The following is a 17,917-nucleotide window of genomic DNA, read 5'->3' as shown; positions in this document are numbered from 1 at the left end:
TCTTCTTGTTGATATACAGGTAGATCTCAACTTAAAACCGTTTAATGACAGCTCAAAGTGGCTGCATTTAATAACCGTTATAAAAATTGTCATAAAATCAGGTCTGATTTGATTTATGACTGGTATGACTTCTAATGATAATTCTGGTCTCAATTGTGACCATAAGTCACAAGAGACCTAAAGAGACCTACCTGTATTAAGAAGTACCCATAATTTATTTTTAACTTATAGATACTTAAGTATAAAATATGTATTTAATTGTTATAAAATTTTGACATAATTTTGCTATGTTGCTTTGTTTATTTCTACTGCTATATTGAAAATTCCTTTGGCACAAAGGAAGGATATGGGATATGGGAGGAAAAATAAGTAAGTAAGTAAATAAAATGTTATGAAGCAGCAAATTGAGTTTGACCCTGTTAGAGTATGTTGGTATCTGTGACTGCAGAATATACTAAACACCAGCTATTTTTGCTACTGCAGAATTTTGTAGTTAGAATGTTAGCTGATTTGAATATGTGGGATTATATTCTGAATAAAATTTTAACAGCTGCCCATTCACCTCTAAGCATGACTCTAATTAATGGTTCATATCTTTATATTCAAAGTATCTTAAATCCTAAAGATCTTAAGAGTATTCCCCCCATTAGCTCACCTGTGCATTAAAATAATTGGATGAGGATCTTCTCTTAGTATCTTTGCAAGAGAAGTGTAGAATGAAGGCATTCTTTGGTGACATTGCAGTTCTCAAATGTTCCCCTGAAGGGATATTTGTCTAATGCCATTATAACTATTTTAAAGATGTCAAATAAAACTGTAATTTGCTTAATTGTTTTAAATGCATAGCAATAAAGTTATATACTGGTCCCTAGTGCTTTACAGCGATCTGATCAGTTTACAAATGTCAGCATATTGTCCCCAACAATCTCAGTCCTCATTTTACCAACTTCAGAAGGATGGAAGGCTGAGTCAACCTTGATTAGTAAGGATTGAATACCTGGCTGTGAGCAGAGTTAGCCTGCAATATTGCATTCCCACCATTGCACCACCACAGGTCTTATCAATTGTGCATGGTTTATTTGAGCCTATCCCATTATAATTTTGGATTAAATAATTTGCTGTACATGTTATACTTGTGCTTTGAAGGTAAAATGAAATACAGAGTTTTTTAAAAATCCCCCCACCCCACCCCCAAAGCAGCTTTAGTTACTCAGGACATGGTAATGCAAAAAGCTATCTACTGTTTATATATTTAACTCTATATATTTCCTCTGTATGTTCCAAGGATCGTGTCCAAAAAAGTTTTCCTCATCCAATTGATAAATGGGCAATAGCTGATGCGCAATCTGCCATTGAAAAGAGGAAGAGAAGAAATCCGTTATTTCTTCCAGTAGAAAAAATCCATCCACTCTTAAAGGTAAGTAATATGAACACAATATATAAAATATTACAAATTCAATAGTTTGTTTTTCAAATAACCAGTAGTATTTTGAAAGAGAAACTAATTTCTTAAAACTTTCAAATAGAATTTATCTTCCAATCCATCTAAATCAGTTTAAACAATCTGTCACTCTTAATAAATATTGCAATTAGATATCTGCATATTTTAACTGGCATTAGTAGCCAGTAAAAAGTTTGACAGTCAGTGTGCTACTTCTCCCATTACTCTGATGAGGATTAGATGATGAAGAACTTGCAGGTGCTTCAGCAAAACAAAGACCAGGCATTATCCCTGCCCTTCTCTTTAGGTTGAGAAAAGGATTTCTTCCTTGTTATGTGTCTGTGACACATGATACTTGGGGACTTGGAACACTTAAACTTGCCATAGCTCTGGAGAAAGGTTGAAGGTTACAATTTTCATAACATCATAGAATTGGAAGTGATCTCAGAGATTATGTGGTCTAATCATCTGTTTCATGGAGGGTCTATTAAAACATTTTGGATAGATGGCTATCTATCCTTTATTTAAATACTTCCAGTGAAAGGAAAATGATGCAGCCTTCATGGTGTACTACTGGTTGACAGCTCTGTGATACTTCTCTAAAAGAGGTGAAATTATAAACCTGCCTCTGTTCCAAGGCATGGTGTTAATGTAGGAGTGATCTATTGGTCAATTCCCCATAATATCCTTATTCCATCCTGTCAGCATCATTTCTAGTTCTAGAAATGCCTTAGTTTGGGCTGCCTACTGTATAGGTTTTGTTTTAACTCTTTTATTCTGCTCTTTTTATTGAATTTGGAAGCTGTTCAGAATCTTTTGGAGTGGGCGGCAATATTAAATAATTTAAAGTAAACCTATTTTCATAACCAATACAGGTGAAAAGTAATATGTATTCTTAGACAGTCTAAATGCAAGATTTAGGCACTTTGGATTCTGAAAATTTTAATTAGTTATTACATGTTTCAGTATAAATGCATGAATTACATATAAAAAGGGAATTAAGCTGTATTTTAGCATTGAATTAAAAATGCATTGTAATTCTAAAAATATATATGCCATCATCACCAATGTGTCATCTGAGTTACTATACTTTGTTCCATAAAATATTAATATCAAACATTTGATTAAATAGTGCAACATCCAATACAGAACAATCAAATTCTGGGTTATATTGAGGACTGTCTGCTCCCAAGAGTATCTGTTCATCCCATATGCTGCAAGATAGTTTACTCTGGGTATCAGCTTGTGGGACCCATGTGTGCCTTCTCAGTGCTGGTCCCTGCTCTTTGGAATGATTCCCCACCCGTACCTTCATTGACAAATGGTTGGGCCTGACTTTGCAGTAAGTCAGTTAAGATCTGTTATGTCTCTGGGTGCTTGATTCAGGATGAGCAGAACTCCCAGTTAGTGAGTATTGTGTATTTCAGTTCTGATCACCATTTTATTTGTTTATATGGTTTTTAATGTTTTGTGCTGTGTTTTATTAGCTCTTATGTTCCAATCTGAGTCATATTACCTGAGCCATATAAATATTTCAAATAAATACTTTTTTTTTACATCAGCAAAATAACAGATGTGCAAGAAATACTTTAAATTCTTCATAAGTGAAGTGAAAGAAAAATCCAAAAAGTATGGCTCATACGGCATTTTATAAAAACTTTAAAAACAGACATTCAGAAATAAAAAGTTAAGCTTAGCTCCTTTGACCACTATGGTGTATTCTAAATGTATATATACATTTACTAAGCGTGTCTGAATGAAATATTAAAATAAGTTTATCTCTTTCAGGAAGTCCTGGGATATAAAGTTGACCATCAAGTATCTGTTTACATTGTAGCTGTATTGGAATACATTTCTGCAGATATTTTAAAACTGGTTGGAAACTATGTTCGAAATATAAGGCATGATGAAATTACTAAGCAGGACATCAAAGTGGCAATGTGTGCTGATAAGGTATATACAGTCATATTTATCACTATGTCATCTTGGTACTATTTGAATTTAGACAGGGACATGAGCTTCTGAGAAGTAGGAAATTGAATTCTCATTTGTTTCTCTTAGCATCATCTTTCATGCTAATATCTTGGTCCTCCAACAATTTTTCAAAAGGCTGCAGCATTAAAAAGGAAATAATGAACATCTCCTTTGCGCTTTCCATTCTTTAGTTGGTGGTTCATGATATTGATGCACTCATTAGTATTTCTGAGTGAAAATGTTTAGCAGAATCTTGAGATTCTGACTGTTGCGCAATTCTGTATAATTAGCAGCTTCCTTGAGTGTCATGAGATTGTGATGAAATATCTACTTGAGTTGTTATGCTTACTTAAAGTAAGGTATCATTGTAAGAATCCTTCTGCTGATATGATTTTCAGACAAGTACTTGCTTATATACAGTATCTCACAGAAATAAGTACACCCCTCACATTTTGTAAATATTTAAGTATATCTTTTCATGTGACAACACTGAAAAAATGACACTTGGCTACAATGTAAAGTAGTGGGTATACAGCTTGTATAGCAGTGTAAATGTGCTGTCCCCTCAAAATAATACAACATACATCCATTAATGTCTAAACCCCTGGCAACAAAAGAGTACACCCCACAGTGATAATGTCCAAATGGGGCACAAGTAGCCGTTTTCCCTCCCTGGTGTCATGTGACTCCATAGTGTTACAAGGTCTCAGGTGTGAAGAGGGAGCAGGTGTGCTAAATTTGGTGTTATCACTCTCACTCTCTCATACTTGTCATTGGAAGTTCAACATGGCACCTCATGGCAGTAAACTCTCTGAGGATCTGAAAAAATGAATTGTAGATGGCCTAGGCTATAAGAAGATTGCGAAGACCCTGAAACTGAGCTGCAGCACGGTGGCCAAGAGCATGCAGCGGTTTAACAGGACAGGTTCCACTCGGAACAGGCCTTGCCATGGTTGGCCAAAGAAGTTGAGTGCCCATGCTAAGGGTCATATCCAGAGGTTGGCTTTGGGAAATGTATGAGCGCTGCCAGTATTGCTGCAGAGGTTTAAGGGGGGGGGGGTCAGCCTGTCATTGCTCAGACCATACCCTGCATGCTGCATCAAAGTGGCCTGCAGGGCTGTCGTCCCAGAAGGAAGCCTCTTTTAAAGACGATGCACAAGAAAGCCCACAAATGGTTTGCTACAGGCAAGCAGACTAAGGACATGGATTTCTGGAACCATGTCCTGTGGTCCTCTGAGACCAAGACAAACTTATTTGGTTCAGATGGTGTCAAGCGTGTGGGATGGCAACCAGGTGAGGAGTACAAATACAAGTGTGTCTTGCCTACAGTCAAGCGTGGTAGGAATGTCATGATCTGAGGCCTGCATGAGTGCTGTCAGCACCGGGGAGCTAGAGCTCATTGAGGGAACCATGAACGCCAAAATGTGACATACTGAAGCAGAGCATGATCCCCTCCCTTCAGAGACTGGGCTGCAGGGCAGTATTCCAACATGATAACGACCCCAAACACACCTCCAAAACAACCATTGCCTTGCTAAAGAAGCTGAGGGTAAAGGTGATGGACTAGCCAAGCATGTCTCCAAACCTAAACCCTATTGATCATCTGTGGGGCATCCTGAAACAAAAGGTGGAGGTGCGCAAGGTCTTTAGCATCCACCAGCTCCATGACATCATCATGGAGGAGTGGAAGAGGACTCCAGTGGCAACCTTTGAAGCTCTGGTGAACTCTATGCCCAAGAGAATTAAGGTAGTGCTGGAAAATAATGGCGGCCACACAAAATATTGACACTTTGGGCCCAATTTGGACATTATGACTTCGGGGTGTACTCACCTTTGTTGCCAGCGGTTTAGACATTAATGGTTCTGTGTTGCATTATTTTACAGGGACAGCACATTTACACTGTTATACAAGCTATATACTCACTACTTTACATTGTAGCCAAGTGTTATTTCTTCAGTGTTGTCACATGAAAAGATATACTTAAATATTTACAAAATGTGAGGGGTGTACCCACTTCTGGGAGATAGTGTATTATTTTAATTTTCACAGTGACAGTTTATTATTCAATTGTACAATACAATAGTCTTTTTTGATATCTGGTATTAAGATCTTCCTCTTTTTCAAACAGGTGTTGATGGATATGTTCCATCAAGATGTAGAGGATATTAGTACCCTGACGTTATCTGATGAGGAACCTTCCACATCAGGAGAACAAACCTATTATGATCTTGTAAAGTCATTCATGGCAGAAGTTCGACAATATATAAGGGAACTCAATCTCATAATAAAAGTTTTTAGAGAACCTTTTGTTACCAATCCAAAATTGTTTTCAGGTCATGTAAGTGCCTTGAATTTATTTTTTAATATATTGTTAGCATTATTTAGGAAAAATATTTTATTAGAGGGCTAGGAAAAAACAAAGAACGTAGCATCTTAAAATCAAGTTCATGCTTGTTCTAAATATATATATATGCTTTAATTGTATGCTTATAATGTACCCATTTGAGCCCCAAATTCTGTTGGCTATCTAAATATCTGTAACATACTTCATTATGTTCATTCATGTATGCCAGCTTTCTTCTAGAGCTAAGACCAGTTGAACTTTCTAAAAGTCTAAAAAAACTTCTAGAATTCCTTAAGAGTTTTAACAAACATGGGGATGAGATGATCCTACTGACATTATTAAAAGATTTTAAATATACAAATAGATAAAAATGATAATCAAATGCTCTTGAATAGCCTTCATATCATAAGAGGACTTGTCTGCTTTGTTAAAAAATAGAAAGTCTATAAATTAAAAACAACACCCTCCAAAAAACCTTTTAAAAGTCATGTTCACAATAGAGGAAAAGAAGAAGAGTCTAGGCTTGGGGTGAGCTAGGCAAATCATGAATATTAAACTATTCAAGATGGTAACTGAAGGTGGTAGACTGGCTACAAACAAAATAGCAATGGTGGTTCATTAGAATATCTGCAAGAAATACCACTTACCTGCAAGTAACTGGTACGGCCATAAAATAAACAAAGTAATAGAAAATTAAGAAATTAAATTGCTCTGGGACTTTAGAATTCAGTTAGGCGCCTGTCATATTACACCTCAGACTAAACAATTGTTAATAAAACAAGTCTGGCTAGTGGACATTGCAGTATCTGGAGGCAGCAAAATAGAAAAGAACTGGAGAAAATCACAAAATACAAAGACCTGCAAGTAAAAGTAGTAAACTGTTATAAAAGATAGTATTCAAGTAGTTTTGGGATTCCCCCTAAAGCACTGTTACTGTTGGTACAGGTAGTCTTGATATATGACCACAATTGAGCCCAAAATTTCTGTTGCAAAGTGAGGTAGTTGTTAAGTGAGTTTTGTCCCATTTTATAACCTTTCTTGCCACAGTTGTTAAGTGTGTCATTGTAGTTGTTATGTTAGTAACATGGTTGTTAAGTAAATCTGGCTTTCCCGTTGACGTTGCTTGCCAAAAGGTTACAAAAGATGTAACCAGATCAATTGCAGTGATCGCAGGACACTGCACTTGCCATTAATATGAGTCAATTACCAAGTGTCTGAATTTTGATCATGTGACACTGCGGATGGTGCAACAGTCATGTGAAAAATGGTCATAAATATTTTTTTCAGTGCTGTTGTAACTTCAGCCGGTCCCTAAATGAATGGTTGTAAGTCCATTCTATGTACAGGGTTGTCCTTGACTTACAACAGTTCATTTGGTGACCTTTCAAAGTAATGTATCATAGTATCACTTTATGAATATTAATTTAGATTTTTAATACTAGGAGTCAATTGCATCCTGTAAATGGACTAAAATATTATGGTGAGCTTTCTTTTGAGGCAATTTCCTGCCCAAAATGGCTATAAATACATACAAGAATACAATTAACAATTAACAAAGCATAAAATGTTCAAGAAATTAGTCTATTCAAATCTATTCCACATTATATATCTGTGTGGTATAATAAACACACACCTAATTACTGTAATTCTTATAAAGTTAAAAAAAAAGTCTAAATGTAATTCCATACATTTTTACTTCCTCATAATTCTAATTTGCTAATATGTAACATAGTAGCAAAGAAATAAAACTAAATCTGTAACTCTCTCTTTTTGTGAGAGTTGTAACTCTCACAAAAAAACCCCTGTGAAATAAAGTGTTTGGATATTTTGTATTTCTCTTTACAGACAGCCCTTGATTTACGACCACAATTGGGATTGGAACTTCCTTCACTAAACAATGTGGTCAAGTGTGTCCCACCTGATTTTACAACCTTTGTTTTGCTGTTGTCTTTAAGTGAATCCGGTTTCCCCCAATTATTTTGCTTGTCAAAGCACCCAGGGAATTACATGATCCTAAAATGCTGCAACTGCCATAAGTATATGCCAGTTGCCACCCAAATTTTGATCATGTGATTGCAGGGACACTGCAGTGGCCCTAACTGTGACGACTGCGTAAGTCACTTTCTTCAGCTCAGTCATATCTTTGAACAATTGTTAAATGGTCATAAGTCGAGGGCTACCTGTAATTGTTACAGGTAAGTGATACCAATTGTAAATTAGCAGTTTCATTTCTGTGGTTATGCTAGAATGAATATTTTATATATATATGTGTGTGTGTGTGTGTGTGTGTGTGTGTGTGTGTGTGTTTTCTTAAGTTTTCGCAGGTATTTATATGTATGGTACCCGAACAAAGCTGAATACCATACACACACACACACACACACACACACACACACACGTGTGTGTGTGTGTGTGTGTGTTAAGTTTTTGCGGGTACTTACATGTATGGTATTCAGCTTTGTTTGGGTATTTTCCCACATCATTATAGTTGTGCTTTTAAAGTTGTAGCAACATTTCAGCAGAATCTCATCTGCCATCATCAGGCTTCTGTATTGTGTTTGTCTGTGAGTCAGACTTTCACAGCCGTTTCTGTTTTAAATTTGGTGCTAGCCTACTGCTGTGTTAGAATGTTTTTTTCTTCATCCTGGTTGGTTGGGAGTCTTGGTCTGTGTTTATTGGTCTTGGAGTTTGCTGTGTTCTGCTTGATTGGTGTTTCTAATATCTTCTGTCTGTTTTGTGGCTTTTTTTTTGTCTTGATTGACTGGCAACATTGTGTTCCTGTATTGTTAAGTTTCATAAATATTAACACAGCAAACTCCAAGACCAATAAACACAGACCAAGACTCCCAACCAACCAGGATGAAGAAAAAACATTCTAACACAGCAGTAGGCTAGCACCAAATTTAAAACAGAAATGGCTGTGAAAGTCTGACTCACAGACGAACACAATACAGAAGCCTGATGATGGCAGATGAGATTCCGCTGAAACATTGCTACAACTTTAAAAGCACAACTATAATGACATGGGAAAATACCTGAACAAAGCTGAATACCATATATATATATATATATATATAACACACACACACACACACACACACACACACACCCTTTATGATTAATTCTTGACTATAAACAAGTTAGATTACCAACCACAAGTTGAAAAAAAACCTTTTCTGTTTTGTTTCTTCTTGCTGTTTTGAGTTTGAAGTGCAAATCTAATTAAAGAAGAAATCTGAAAAGCCTTGTATCTAAGGTGGGAAGAGTGTCTATGCGGGCTAAGAAGAGAATAAATGAGATAAATAGTAAACGCTGAATATGAAGACCCATTGTGTAGAATACTATTTCATTCAACCACATTCCTATGTGGAATGTCCCATGATCAACACATTTAGTATTTAAATATTTCAATTCCTACTTCTGTATATTGTTTATCAATGTATTTGTTTTTCAGGATGTAGAAAATATATTCAGCCGAGTATCAGATATTCATGAACTTAGTGTGAAATTGCTAGGCCATATTGAAGATACAGTAGAAATGACTGATGAAGGCAGTCCCCATCCATTAGTAGGAAGCTGTTTTGAAGATTTAGCTGAGGTAGGTAATATTATTTATGAATAATACTATGCTCTATTTTCCTGTTTTTCTGACTTGGGTATAATCATACATTTTTTTAAAATGTAATATGTTGTCAACAGTTACTTTTGGCCCCAAGGTTGAAGTATAACATTGCTATACTTTTTAACTATTTAGCAGATTGTGCTGTCTGTGTTTGCATTTTCACGAAAAAAGTTATTAGGGATTTATGGATCAGTTTCAGTCTTATACATAACATTGATTCTATTTTTTGGGGGGGGGGGACTCTTTGGCATGCAAAAGCTATTGAATAGATTTGAAGGTAGCTGATTCAGTTTGATGATTAATCTGATTTGGAGATTAATAAAATCATCTTTAAATTGAATCTTCAAATCAAACTTTTTCCCAACCCTATTAATAAAAGGTGAAGATGCTTTATTCAAACAGTGATTGATTACTTTCAGATACAAGTTAAACTTTTGTTTTTGATCCAATGTTTGTTTTAGGCATTCAATCTTAGTTGCCCTATGGAATAATTTTTGTTGTATGAAAGACAGAGGAAGTGTGATTATTTTGATTTTCTTGGACTTCTTGAAGCCTTGATAAAGCTAGGTGTTGAGTCATTTAGTCATTTGAGAAGTTAGAATTCTGCAGTGAAGTCTTAGTGCCATCCTATTTAGTTTACTATGATATATAAAACTAGGCTACTGAGCGGAACTGAATAATGTAATCAGACATTAATATTGTACAATAATACAATAATATCTCATTACTTTCTAGTATCTCATTGCTTTCTAGACCTAAAGCCCTTTCCTGTCATTTGTCCAAATTGATGGAGAGTTCAGGAGAAAGGGAACACAGTTGAAGCCCCTACCTTTCTCCAGAATGATCTCTTGAATGTATAGATCCTAAAGGGGAGCTATACTTATGTTGGCTTGAAGATTATGATGATAATTGGGAATCAGAATTTCTGTTACTAAGCGATGTGACTATAAAGCATGATATCACATACCTGCATCACTTAGTGACATTAATACTGGCAGTCTTTGTGGCCATCATTATCGTGTCCCACTGATTAGGCAAAGACTCATCTTGATCCAAGCCATTCCTGGCTTGATCCTTTTCAGCCTGAGCTTCAGTGAACTAAGGGACTACCTCTTCTTTCACTACTCCAACTCACCTATCTCCCTATCTCTGCCCTCTTGGCTTCTCTGCACAGTAGCATAACTTGGTGCTGGGACCAAACGAAAGACCTGGGGTCTTCAGCAATCTCAGTTAACCACCACTGGGCCTCTACTTCAGCCCCAGAGTCTCGAGAACTGACAATGAGTGCCACCTCAAGCCCCATCCCAGGCCCAGGCACCACAGCAGAAGGCCTCTGCTGCTACTACTTCCTTGCACTCCATAGGCCCTGTAAAAATACAAAGTTATAGTAATGCGATATTTAGCCTCCAGATGAACTAAGACACTTTACTGGACCTTCACCATCTTACTGTTGGTGCTGACAAGTCACACATGACTCTTGCAAAGCAGCTGCTGGCTATGCTAGGCCTTCTACCCAAAGCCACTCAAACCATTCTCACAATGCTTTGTAAAATTTTCAGAAAACTTGTATGACTTTCCAACAGTCATGAGAAGATTGTGCCTGCTGATCTTCAAATCACAAGCAGGCCATAGAGTGGCTGGATCTTGGCATTGGAATGACTGGCCACAGTCATACCAATGAATATATCGTATTGGATATATTATATTGGCACAGGCTGGTGAAAACGGACTCTGAATGCTCCCGTGCTTTTCACCTTATTAAAAGTAAAAGTTTTCTCCCTTCACCAAACAACCAGTCACATGGTCCAATCAAGGTATCGTCCAGTTGCTTGGTAACTTCACTTCTCCTCTCTCCGGCCATCTGTGGGAATGTCCTTGGTTCCCAGGAGAAACTATTTTGTTTTGGCTACAAACCCCAACTATCTCTATTCCATTTTCTGTATTCCCCAGCTCCCGTGTAGCAACACTGAAGCATCAAAATGGCCTTGGTCAGGTCAGCTTCAGGGTTGACAGCAAGGTCAGATCTGATTGACATTTTAATAGGAATCCATCAAACAATTCAGGTAGTCCTCACTTAACAGTCAATCATTTAATAATTGTTCAAAGTCTCTATGGTCTTGGATATTTGACGACCTGTGAAGCACTTCTGACTGTCACAAAATGTTGTATTATACCACCATGCAGTCACACGATAGTGATCTGGGTACTTGGCAATTTATTCACATTTACAACTAGTTGCCAAGTTCCCCATGATCGCATCATCACCCTTTGCGGTTCTCTGCCATCCTCCCCAGAAAGTCTATGGAGAAGCTGGCAGGGAATGTTGCAAGCAGCCCCTGTCTGTCAAGAAGACTCTTTCCTCTCTGGGGCTGGCTGAAAGAGCTCCCTGCTGATCTGTGCTTGCTGTGTCTCTGCAGAGGTGGTGATAGAAGGACTCCAAAGTCCAGGCATGGACCTTGGCTGTGAAATTTGAGCAAGCACGGAGCTCAAAATCCCTCTGGACTTGCAGTAGGCATGAAGAATGACTCCATTCGCTTAATGACCCATGAGATTGCTTAACAGTTGCAACAAGGAGTCTTGGGATTGTGGTTGTTGAGCAAAATGGTCACATGGGCATCTCATGACCACTTCATTTAAGATCCAAGACTCTGGTCACCATTGTGGTCATTAAATAAGGACTACCTGTAAAAGTTCTATAAAACTATAACAGTGGCACAGTGGTTAGAGTGCAGTACTGCAGGCTACTTCTGCTGACTGCCTGCAATTTGGCAGTTCGAATCTCAGCAGGCTCAAGGTTGACTCAGCCTTCCATCCTTCCAAGGTAGGTAAAATGACCCAGATTGTTGGGGGCAATATGCTGACTCTGTAAACCACTTAGAAAAAAGCACTGTGAAGGGGTATATAAGTCTAAGTGCTATTGCTATTGCTAGCAGGAGGTGAAATAAAATAATCCCAGCAATGACATAAGTGATTCATATTGTCACTAAGGAAAATGCATTGACATATAGGGACCAGATGTCAATGTTTACTCAACAGTAATTGCAACTTTCTAGTTCCAGTGAAGGTTCAGGTCAGATACACAAGCATGATAAGAATCATTTCTCTTTATGTACACATTTTTAGGGGGAAATCATCACTTCGGAATTCAGTAATTATTTTCCCTCTTATACATTCTTTATATAAAAACTCAAGAAAATCCCCTCGTTCTGCTCTGCTACTGACCCTCCGCCCAAATTTAATTAAATATAAAAATTTTAATTCATTATTGTTGGAACTGGAAAATGCCTAGTAAATATCTGAAATCTTTAATGTAGCTTTATGTTTACTATTGGGTCTACATATTGTGATTTCAGATTTTTAATTTAAAAGATTGTAATCATTACCACTTTAAACCATTTTATTTCTGTAAACACTGAAAGACAAAAACACCAATAACTTTCTGTATAGAAATAAAAATATAGTACATTGTGTAGAAATAAGAATATGGTACATTGAAAAAAAAAAACACCCTCTCTCCCCCCCCCTATGTCTGTGTCAGATATTTTTTTCATTAATTTAAAGCAATGATATATAGATTGATGAATGTTTGACTGTATGTTGACAATGAGATAATTGAAATATTCTTCTAACCTTTCTTTAGGAGCTAGCATTTGATCCTTATGAATCATACACTCAGGATATTTTACGGACTGGCTTTCATGATCATTTTCTTAGCCAGTTATCAAAGCCCGGAGCAGCCTTCTATTTGCAGGTATGTTAAGTAATGCATTTATATAATGGATATTGTAGGTATCATAAGACTTACTTGTAACACTGAAATACTTTTTTTTTAATTTCCAGTCAATTGGATATGGTTTTAAAGAAGCTGTTCAGTATGTTTTACCTAGGCTACTTCTAGTTCCTGTTTACCATTGTCTTCACTATTTTGAACTTTTAAAGGTAAGAAAAAATAATTCCATCTAATATTTATGAACTGCAGTGGTTAAAGTGTAGTACTGCAGGCTACTTCTGCTGACTGCCGGCTGATTGCAATTTGGCAGTTCAAGTCTCACCAGGCTCAAGGTTGACTCAGCCTTCCATCCTTCCGAGGTGGGTAAAATGAGGACCCAGATTGTTGGGGGCAATATGCTGACTCTGTAAACCTCTTAGAAAGGGCTGTAAAGCACTATAAAGCAGTATATAAGTCTTAAGTACTATTGCTATGAAGTTTTCAATAAACTGTCAGTGGTATATCCCTAAAGAAGTTCTCCATTTTCAGGAATTTCAATATGTATGTTGAGCTTGATACTGCTAGTTCAGTAGCAAAATTCATAAAGTGGGAAATGAGGAAGAAGAATTTAAGTGTTCTCTTCATGTATGCTGTTTCTTATTATGATTTGTATCATATTAACTAAAATTTAAAGATAATTCTTTTTTATTGTTGTTTAAAGACTTCAAAATTTGCTAAATGTTACTTTATCAGTGTTATAAATTCAGAATTTGTTTCTTATTTATTTGGACTTACATCCCACCTTTCATCCAGGAATACATGAGACTTTTCCCCATTTTTTCTCAAAAACATCCATTCTGTGAAATAGATTGTGCTTGGAGAAGATGGCTGGTCCAAACTCATCCACAGCACTAGATCTCCCTGCTTTTATTCCAGCAGTTTTACACCACTTTCTTTTCTATGTTGAAACTCTAAAAACTCCACATGTAAGAAAAATAAATAGTATACTATAAATCTAACTATATTCTATTTTAAAAGTTGTTTTGTATTTTTGCAGTTTTCTTATTTAGGTACTGGTTAGTGTTGATGTACAGTACTTTGTACTGTTGATTAGGGAGTTTATTGTGGAAACAAAGGTTTTTTTTTTAATTTACTAAGAAGATGTCTGCTAGGCAGACCATGTGTAGACTTCAAAATTCTCCTGCCTACCTCAGAACTCCTTCTAATTCCTCATTAAAAAAATACCACTGCTCTAAATTTCTTCCGTTGCAGTCAGTAAAACACATAAGCATTTGCAGAAAAGTGCTAGGTTTGTGAAGATCCATAGTAAAGTGAACTTGCAGTGAAGAATTTGTTCATTCAAGACAGCTGTGCAAAAGTGAAGCCAAGGATCGGCAAAATGAAGAGCCGGCAAGTAGATTGGGCTTTCATAATTCCTTTCTGGAGAAGGAGAGGACTTGAGATCGCCTGCAAGTATTCCAGACAGTTGCTCCTTGCAAGGAGACTCTCAAGATAGTTGCCTTTTGTGGGTTTAGAGTTCTGGGAGACAGCGAATAGCCACCTTGTTCAAACCATAATTGGCACATTCAGAATTTACATACTTTCTTTTCTAATCACTTATGGAAATTGCTTGTGAATTGTTTTTTAGCTATTAAGAATCTGGATCACAAACTCACTGGTGAGTTTCCTTCAATTCTCAGCAAAACAAGTTTTTAAGAACATTTTATTTTTGAATAAGCAGCACAAAGGAGATAACTTGGTTTTGGAAAGTTACAAAGGGTCCAGATGATTTGAAATAAGATTTGGAATTAATAATAATAATCCTGTAGGAAAGTGCCTTTGCTTTGAATTCTTTCACGAAAACACATGACAGGATGGGAGTATGAAGGTTGGATACTAGAGGGAACTAGAAGGAACTTACAATTACAATTAAAGGAGAAGAACACGTAAATTTGACTTATTAAAGCAACATGGGGAGAAATATTTTAATGATTGACATATTGAGGGATATTTTTGAGCAATGGATCCAGAAATTAATTTTAAGAGTTGTCTGCCTCTATAGGTAAACTGTCTCCATAAAAGATATTATGGAAGGGGAACATGTTTTGTTGGACAAAATTGAGGCTGATCTGAAAGTGGATTTAAAAACAACAATCTACAAAATGATGTGGAAAAGGATCAACATACAAAAGAAACTAACTGGTGCCTTAGTAATGAAAAGAGATATATAAATAATAAATCAGGAGAGTGACCTGGATAATTTTCCTATATTGGATTTACAGAAGAGTTATACCTTTGAAGAATTTTGTGACAAGTGCAAGGAAAGAAAAGAAAGTCTAGGACATGATTTGAAAGGACTAAAGATGAAGACTTAAAAGTAAAATGAAGGGATATAAAGTTGCTTTTTGATCAAGTTTAAGATATGTTATTGTCTCTGATAATTTTTAATGGTCTTTTGCTGATCAGGACTGAAATTACAAGGTTTGAGGAATTTGCTCACAGATAATCTTTTCATGGGAAGAAAAAGATTATTGTATTTTAAGAAAAGCTGATAAATTAGTACAATTGTTTCTTTTTGTTATGAATCTTCTGAGTCATGATGTAGTTCTTTTTATTTTTATTCTTGTTTGTTTTCTCTTTCTGCAACTTCTATTTTTTTCTTTTTTCTTTTTCATTTGGTATAATTTTTTTATTAATATAATTATAATTTTAATAAAATTATTATTTTGAAAAAAGATCTAAAACAAAGTGAATTGAGAGAATTTCAATACTGTTTTCTTCTCCTTCCTACCCACTTCCTTCCACCACTTCCATTCCTTTCCGTAGTCAATGTTATCTCTCACTTCCCACCAACGCAAACTGGCCTGTTAAAAGTGGCTCATTTGATTATATGTTTTGAGACAAAAAGCCGACAAGGAACTAGTGTAGTGAAAGATTTTCTCATTTTTCATCCATTCTCAGGTAATATCTGGCAGTGCTGTGAAAATAATATTGAATTTTCTATATAAACACCAGGAAATTTTATGTAGATAAACTGTCCCTTTCCTCTCATAGCATTATTATTATTTGTTAGATTATTACAAACATAATTACATCAAAAAGAAGTGCCTTTTATCTGAAAGATAAAAACTGATCTGCAAGGTTTTATACTCAGAAATTGTCCTCCTGTTCATAGCAATTAGAAGAGAAGAGTGAAGATGAAGAAGATAAAGAATGCTTGAAGCAAGCAATTACAGCTCTGCTTAATCTTCAGAGTAGTATGGAAAGGATTTGTTCCAAAAGTCTTGCGAAGAGAAGGCTTAGGTAAACGCACTTCTGTTTTCTCCCTACTTTTTAGTCCTGGAGTAGTGTGCTATAGATCTGGATTTCTCAATTTCCTTTCTTAGTAAACAATGAACAAAATAGTTGAAACAATATGATTTTTCAGAGGAAGTGACATCAAAGTCCGGATAGCTATTGTTGTAAAGTTGTATGTGTGTTTGCCTTCATGCTTCTAGTAAATGCATCTTGAGACTCTACTGGTAAGCTGAAAGAAAAAATAGTTTTAGTTAACTATTATCCAAACAAAAATATCTTGCAGATTAATTTAGAGCATTTAACAGTTTTTGTACTAACCTATTTGATAATGGTTTAGGACATCTTAATGTAATACATAAAATGGAAAGTAATATTCATATTTTTATTTGTTAAGAAAGTATTAATTGCTACTTGACAGTTAAATAAGTCTAACTGACTGGAATCTGTTGATTTGTCAATTACATTTTTAAGCATGACAGCGCTTTCAGATCTGAAATTTTCTGCATACAGTTGAAGCTAACTTGCTGGGTTTTTTTCTATCATCTTCTAGATCTTATTAAACTCTTTTCCTCATTAGTGGTCAACAAACTTGTTATTTTTCTGCCAAATATGTGATTGTTACTGTATCATCTTGCTCCTCTTTCAAAGTGAATCTGCATGCCGATTCTACAGTCAACAAATGAAGGGGAAGCAGCTAGCAATCAAGAAAATGAACGAGATCCAGAAGAATATAGATGGATGGGAAGGAAAAGACATTGGACAGTGCTGCAATGAATTTATTATGGAGGGAACACTCACACGTGTGGGTGCCAAACATGAAAGACATATATTTCTCTTTGATGGTTTGATGATTTGTTGTAAGTCAAATCATGGCCAACCAAGACTGCCTGGTGCTAGCAATGCAGAATATCGTCTGAAAGAGAAATTTCTTATGCGAAAGGTACAGATCAATGATAAAGATAACACTAACGAGTACAAGCATGCTTTTGAAATCATTTTAAAAGATGAGAACAGTGTTATTTTTGCTGCTAAATCGGCTGAAGAGAAGAACAACTGGATGGCAGCCTTGATCTCTTTACAATACAGAAGTACCCTGGAGCGCATGTTAGATGTAACAATGTTGCAAGAAGAGAAAGAGGAGCAGATGAGATTTCCAAGTCCTGAGCTATATAGATTTGCAGAACCTGATTCTACAGAAAATATTGTTTTTGAAGAAAACATGCAGCCCAAATCTGGAATCCCAATTATTAAGGCAGGAACTGTTGTCAAACTGATTGAGAGGCTTACATTCCACATGTATGCTGGTAAGAAATCTTTTCAAATCTTTAAAATATCTGAGTTATTTTTTAATTGTCTCTGTATACCAGTAGAACCAGAAAGGTTGGATTGGGTTTAATTTTGTTTGCTAGATTTGTCTGCCATTCATTCAAAGGGACTAGCAAATCAAAACATAAAAAGAATCCCTTCAATAAAAGTAAAGGCAACAACAGGTTAAGGACATTCCATTAAAAAATAAAATAAAATATCAG

At 36.0% G+C, this 17,917-nt stretch overlaps 1 protein-coding gene across 1 annotated transcript in view; it reads left to right on the top strand.

Annotated features, from left to right (window-relative positions):
* The window catches only part of SOS1 (SOS Ras/Rac guanine nucleotide exchange factor 1), a 44,918-nt gene that overhangs the window by 4,967 nt on the left and 22,034 nt on the right, over positions 1 to 17,917 (top strand). The window contains exons 3-10 of the mRNA XM_026695957.2: positions 1,286 to 1,417; positions 3,230 to 3,394; positions 5,545 to 5,754; positions 9,215 to 9,358; positions 13,023 to 13,133; positions 13,223 to 13,321; positions 16,267 to 16,394; positions 17,037 to 17,692. Coding sequence (XP_026551742.1) covers positions 1,286 to 1,417; positions 3,230 to 3,394; positions 5,545 to 5,754; positions 9,215 to 9,358; positions 13,023 to 13,133; positions 13,223 to 13,321; positions 16,267 to 16,394; positions 17,037 to 17,692 — 1,645 coding nt within the window. The remainder of the gene's footprint in view (positions 1 to 1,285; positions 1,418 to 3,229; positions 3,395 to 5,544; positions 5,755 to 9,214; positions 9,359 to 13,022; positions 13,134 to 13,222; positions 13,322 to 16,266; positions 16,395 to 17,036; positions 17,693 to 17,917) is intronic.

Source organism: Pseudonaja textilis, chromosome 1 (genome assembly GCF_049901715.1).
Source record: "Pseudonaja textilis isolate UNSWEBS1 chromosome 1, rPseTex1.2, whole genome shotgun sequence".
Lineage (NCBI taxonomy): Eukaryota > Metazoa > Chordata > Lepidosauria > Squamata > Elapidae > Pseudonaja > Pseudonaja textilis.
The sequence above is the reverse complement of the archived record's forward strand: the minus strand, read 5'-3'. Positions and strand labels throughout refer to the sequence as shown.